Source organism: Mercenaria mercenaria, chromosome 3, assembly GCF_021730395.1.
Source record: "Mercenaria mercenaria strain notata chromosome 3, MADL_Memer_1, whole genome shotgun sequence".
In the NCBI taxonomy this organism is placed as follows: Eukaryota; Metazoa; Mollusca; class Bivalvia; order Venerida; family Veneridae; genus Mercenaria; species Mercenaria mercenaria.
The window spans coordinates 96,764,008-96,770,943 of NC_069363.1; the positions used below are offsets into that span (position 1 = coordinate 96,764,008).

At 35.7% G+C, this 6,936-nt stretch overlaps 1 protein-coding gene across 1 annotated transcript; it reads left to right on the forward strand.

Annotated features, from left to right (window-relative positions):
- The first annotated feature begins 2,888 nt into the window (after positions 1 to 2,888).
- LOC123523959 (toll-like receptor 2) lies at positions 2,889 to 5,633 on the forward strand. The gene has a single exon (XM_053539375.1). It carries the CDS (start codon positions 3,158 to 3,160, stop codon positions 5,225 to 5,227), a length of 2,070 nt encoding a protein of 689 aa, XP_053395350.1. The 5' UTR covers positions 2,889 to 3,157; the 3' UTR covers positions 5,228 to 5,633.
- Positions 5,634 to 6,936: the final 1,303 nt, after the last annotated feature.

Consider the following 6,936-nt stretch of genomic DNA (forward strand, 5'->3'; position numbering starts at 1 on the left):
GAGCCTCACTCGGGGAGTTGAATTCTTCATCATGTGAGGAAGCCATCCAGTTTGTTTACGGAAAGGGCGTTGGTTCTATCCAGGTGCCCGCTCGTGATGCAATAATGCACGGAGGGGCACTTAGGATTTCCTCTACCATCAAAGCTGAAAAGTCATCATATGACCCATACTTGTGTCGATGCGATGTTAAACCCAACAAAACAAAACAAACAAAGACAATAATATATATGAATAGTTTCAGTGACGGCGGCAGATATCACACAGTCGTGGAAAATATCGTTAACATCAACATCAAATTAAATTTAATAGACATAGAAAAGCTACCACGCTTTAAACTTGCAGTAAACTTGATTGCAGGCATATATCAAAACAAACTAATCATCTCCTAAAAGTTTCAATTTATTCTCTGAGAGGACATACATCGTTGAAGTTTTCATCTTTCGGTGCTGGCATTTATTTACACGATGCAAAATAAATTTTCTTCGTTGCATTTGTTCACAAAATGCCTAATTAACATCCTTAGTTTCTTTTGTATACACTGTGTCAATTGATTTCTCTTAGTTACATTTCTCTCAGTCAACTAAATTTTATAAACAGCATGTGTTTACACTGTGCCATCTCAATTTCGTTGCTTGCATTTTTGAGTGGTAATATTTATCGTACACAAGTATATTTTCAACTATATGCTTTACAAGTCATGAACATGTTTTAACATGCGAGTCACTAAGATAAAACGGATTTGGTGTTATTCCATCACGCCCGGTAATCTCCAGAATCATAACCTCTCGGTTATGTATGGAAATGTTTTTATTGTGATTCCCGGTTATGATGGTGTTCACGTAAAAACAGTGACACAGGTAACGAATTCTTACGTTTTCTTTCTGATATTACTATAAATGAAATATCAGAGAATGCTATTCGATGTACGATTGAACAATGATTACATACATGCAAGATTTCCCGTGCAGCAACCGCCTGTTTGCTTCCTGTCAACTTTAGAAGTTGTACATATGATGACATTTCAGCGTTTCTGTGCCACCCATACCGCTTTTTGCTATTGTTTACTAACACATACGTTCTCTTGCGACAAATAGTCGGCCTCAGTCGATCAATGATACTCAAACGTTTCAATTTATCCCCACAAAGAAAGCGTTGTGATACCCCAATCACACATACGGCACGGATAGCTACATCTAGCTACGGATAGAAACGTAGTAATCCTTATCGATCCGTACCTGAGCCGTACGGATTGGTACGGATTGATACGGATTACTACTTTTAGGTACGGCTCAGGTACGGATCGATATGGATCGATACGGATTACTACGTTTCTATCCGTGGCTAGACGTAGCTATCCGCGCCGTATGTGTGACTGGGGTATTTACGACGGAAATATTGCAGTTTATTAGGTGTTATGATTCTGTTGATGATGTTATGATTCTTCAAAGGGGCTTATGATTCTTCGTATAACAATATCTGCCGTAAGAAATTCAAAACTGTTATGTCAGGAAAAGCAAAATCAAACCATGGATGTACAGATTACCATGTCTGAATTGAATGTCTTATTTGTTGTTGCTAATATTATTTCCATTATCTCAGTTGTTTTACGATAAAGTCTTTGAATATTCATATTAGAAACTATATCGTAGGAAATTTCAATACTTTCAATCCTCGTTAACTCTTTTTTTAAAGTACCACATATACAAAAAGAAAAAGAAAAGATTGATGACATTTAAAGTAAATATTAAACTTGTGAACTAATATTAAGGTACGTTTAATTGCTTAGAGTGGGAAATGCAAATAAGAGTATTAAAAAAGACACTAAGCTGCAATGTGTTTCCAGCATGTCTGTCATTGCTGTTTAAAATCTTTAGAGGAGTGCATTCATTAATGTTGTAAGACCTTGTTGCCCAACCGTTTTTTCTTTACTTCTTATAGCTGTGTATATGTGCTGCTATTGTAAAATATGTAAAATAAAATGTCATTAAATTAAACTACGTCTTTCATTTCCATTTATATATAAGAAAAAGAAAAGAAGACACAAACTTACAGTCCACAAAACTTGATCTGAGGTACATTTTCATACACTTGGAAATGTCTACATGCAGTAGACTTAGGTCACCTCGTACTGTCAAACAGCTTAACTTCATCCTAGATCAAAGACATGAAAGAATAAAGCCAAAATTCAATAAATAAAAAAATCCCAACAATTTTACTTTGAAGTTTAACTGCCACATGTCTGTGTTCATTTTAGGCTATCAAATTGTGTCTAAATAGGGGGCATCTTTTAAAAACACTGTTAAAGTAGGATTTACGAACATCCAAAGTAAGTAGGTTTATAATTGATATTGGATATTTTATTCTTCTGCAAGAATGAGAGTTATATGTTTAAGTTGCAAGATATTGTTTTCTATAACAATCTTTTAGGTCGTCATCACGCCCAGATTTTGTGTAATTTGTCAATTACAATATATGATACCATAACGTCATGTCTCAAAAAGAAAGCACTGCATCGGGTTCTTTTCCGAAAAAAAAGGTTTCTTTTTTTGTTTAAAGTCACATAGACTGAATTTTATGCCCTTGGTGTGCTCCGTGCTTTCAGAAAATCTACACTAACCTGTTATTATGTAAAGTGCTTTTTCAAGCTTTTCGTGGTACAGGAAAATCCCAAGTGCCCCTATGGGCATTATTGCATCACGTGTGGACACTTGGATAGAACCTAACATGAAGAGTTCTACCTACAGAGCGTGATTTCAAATTTACTTCGGGGGTCAGCAACCGTAACCATTCAGCCACAGAGCCTCTTTAAAATATGTTTTAAATGAAAAGATAACAAATACTTAACAGTTATCATGTAAATTTATTTACAACGGATAGAAGTACTTGTTTGCACTTGAGATACCAATGGCCTTCCATTTTATCAAAGCAATTTAGAGGTTTTAGAACGAAAACATAATTTATAACACACAAATATACATATATGAAATAAATAGAAAAAAATGGGATATTAATGGATTAAGTAGATGACATAATCGGTTATATTGGATTTAGTTTTGGAAACTAGGTTATCTTTTATTTATACAGCCTGACAAAACAGGCTGAAGATCGATTGGAATAGCTACGTTCTTACTTTGATTTACTCATCAAGAACTGCATAATGTTAGGAATGATTTTGTGTTTGCTGTTGAATCACGTAATATCAGTGTCAGCTAACACTGTTTATGGACCAGAGTGTCACATCTCCGGAAACGTTACAGACTGCAGCAGTCAAAATCTTACTTACATCCCGAAACTGAGCAACCAAACAAAGCAACTGATATTTGATTACAACCTTTTGCCAAATGTTACTCAAGGAACGTTTAGTAATATAAGCAGGCTTGATCTTATGTTAGATTTATCTTTTTGTTATGACCATATAACATTCTTATCGCCAAATTCCTTCTACATATTCACTTATTTGAAGTATTTGGATTTGTCTGGAAATAGGATAAATGTTGATGACTTGGCTGCATTTCTAGCAGAAACAGAAAGAAACAGTCATCTCAAATTTCTGAAGTTGAACAATGTTAGCTTAGAGATGGATCCAGGTAAAACATTTTCTTTGATGCAAGAAACAAAGCTAGATACTCTGTATCTGATGTCAAATGGTATAAGAAGCCTTTCTAAGATGGTTCTGCAGCGTATGAATACATTGCTCCTTCTCACCCTCGATAGCAACCTTCTTGCTGAGTTAGAACTTCCGGTGATGAAAAGACTAAAAGAACTACGAGTGAACCACAATCGTCTTCGTGGTATGCCAGTTTTCTGTCTGAATAAAAGTAGTTCTGAAACAGCAGTTGGAAGCTTAACTCGATTGCACCTTAGTTATAACCAAATCAGTGTTCTAAGCAGCAAAAGTTTTAAGTGTTTACCAAAGTTAACACAACTTAAAGTAAAAGGAAATATAATCTCCTTGTTACCTAACGAACTGTTTTCATCAGTAAAATATATTGAACTTTTTGATGTAAGTTTGAATACCGGGCATCACGCTCGCATTGAACCACGTGCGTTATGGTCAAAAACTCTTCGATCCTTGACTATGGGGTTCGATGGATCAGCTAAGTCTATATTTGATTCAATAGAAGACACCTTCAGGAATTTACCTAGACTAGAGGGACTGAGTATCAGCCACATTAATATGCTAAACCTGACAGACAAAGCAATTTCAACTCTCTTTTTGCCTTTACCTGGCTTGAAACATTTTGAGTGTTATAGTTGTCGGATATCGCAGGATCCTAGTATATTTCTAAAAAATAAATCCCTTTTGGAACACATCAGTTTACAGGCGAATTTTATTGAAACAATCAGTGATTCTACATTCAGGAACAAACCATACTTAAAATACTTAAATTTAGGCATGAATAAACTAAGTCATTTGAAAAAGTCGTCTTTGTCAGACGAATTTCTAAATAGTTTGGACACGTTAGATCTATCCGGGAACCCATACACGTGTGACTGTGACTTAGTATGGTTCATAACATGGCTAAAAAATAAACATCACACAAACATTAAACATTTTCCGAACATGTATTTATGCACTTACCCAGGAGCTATGTCGGGAAAGAAATTGACGGAAATACACTTTTCGTACCGGCAATGCCACCCATTTAGTACACTAGAATGGACGGGCATGATTGGTGGGCCTTGTCTGGTACTATTTACGTTTGTTTCATTCCTTTTATATCGAAATAGGTGGAATATCAAACACTACATATATCTCATCAGAAAACGAAGGAAATATATGCGTGTGGATGGAAATAATTTCGTATACGATGCTTTTGTTTCATACAACGAAGAAGACTCACAATGGGTTCGAGAATACCTAATTCCATTTTTAGAGGAGCAGCACAACTTGAAGCTGTGTATACATGAGAGAGACTTTCAAGCAGGGGTCTTCATCAATGATAACATTGTAAACTGCATAGATGAAAGTAAAAAGATCTTAGTGATCCTTTCCAATTCATTCTCGACAAGCGGCTGGTGCATGTTTGAACTGAAAGTTGCGCACTCAAAACATATTGAGGACGAGACAGAGTTAGTTGTTATCATGCTTGAAAAGATACATGGTCGAAATATGAATGAATCTATGCGGGTTCTGCTGGGGACAACCACATACCTAGAATGGACAGATGATCATGTTGGCCAGGCTTTGTTTTTTAGTAAACTGAAAGATTCAATGGGGGTTTAGTGAAAACATTGATAAAATGACACTTCTTTGAAACTAAAGTTGTATGCACTTTATTATACTTGAATTGTAACAAGATTAGATAGCAGCAGAACGGTCTTAATTTGTTTCTGTATTTCTGTAATCTAAATATAATAAAAAAAATAGTAGTACCTATAATAGTGCACGTGGACACTAAATAAGATAGTTATGCTGTTTGACGTAGAAGTATGTACCAGTTCGACTGTTATATGTAGTAGAATTAACGAGTTTAATGTACACGTGTTTACGAGTTACGCTGGTTACTGAAAAAGTAAAGTTACCAGATAAAATGTTTTACGAATTCTGCTGATTAATGTAGACGTGTGCATGTAAATTTTGTCATTAATCCTCGTGTGCTTAAATTATCAAACAGATGAAAATAATTTTCACGTCAGTCCTTTTACTCATCCTTCCTGCATTCTTGGGGTCTTGCTATTCGTGATCTACATGTCAGCTTAATATGCTGTTTAGATAAAGTAAAATTGCAGAATCAATGGCACTTTTTGTGGCAAAGAATTTCCTTGCTAGCACATGTTTTAGCAAAGGAAATAGATAAACAGCATACGGACTTAGGTCAAGGGAATACGGTGAGTAATCAACCTGTATAACATGTTTTTGTTCTACTGTATAAGGCGCCTGTCATGGATGATCTGTATGCCCTTCAAACCTTTACTTAGGCATTTCTGTGGATAGGTTTTTGAAATCTGTAAGTATTTTATTTTTCACCAAACAAAAAACTGCTCTTAACGTCACTACAGAACTACTATGGATACGATACAGATATCAGACTGTTATGAAATGGAAGTGCTAATCACCTGGGGTGCAAGTGGAAACACCCGAAGGCTTACATTTATCGCCTCACGGATCGATATGAAAATTTCAAAGTAACAACAAATTCTTGTGCACTTTGTATAAAGATTTTGCGCTTCCTTACCAAGTAACAACAAATTCTTGTGCACTTTGTATAAAGATTTTGCGCTTCCTTACCCCTGCAAATACTAGTACACAAAATTAAATGTTTCGCAAAATTAAGTACTAAACAGTATTAAGTAAAAACGGTTCCATTTTGAACATACAGACTATGTCCTCTGATACTTATGTAATCAAAGAAAGAATATTTAAATGGACTGGACTATAGAACAAAAATGATATTTGTTTACAATTGAAGTTTGGTTATATTGCGAGTATGAGTCTGGAATCGAAGCCAGGTTGCCTTGCATTTGGAATTGACAAAAGCTTTACAATTCTGAAAAAAGTCTTCTTAAGAAATATAGCATATGTGCTTTGTTGTTGTACGGTCTGGAGGTAAGTCCATTCAATGGATTAATGAATTATTTCTTTGTAAGCTCAATATATATATGAGCCGCGCCATGAGAAAACCAACATAGTGCGTTTGCGACCAGCATGGATCCAGACCAGCCTGCACATCCGCGCAGTCTTGTCAGGATCCATGCTGTTCGCTTTCAAAGCCTATTGCAACTAGAGAAACCGTTAGCGGACAGCATGGATCCTGACCAGACTGCGCGGACGCAAACGCACTATGTTGGTTTTCTCATGGCACGGCTCAATTATATTGAAAATAAAGTAGTTATTGTCATTTTGTTCATGAGTGGGGGAGGGGAGTATTTATATCAAATAAGCCTAAAATATTTTACGTAATGTCAGGCAGCGTGTTTATTTGAAACTCGGTA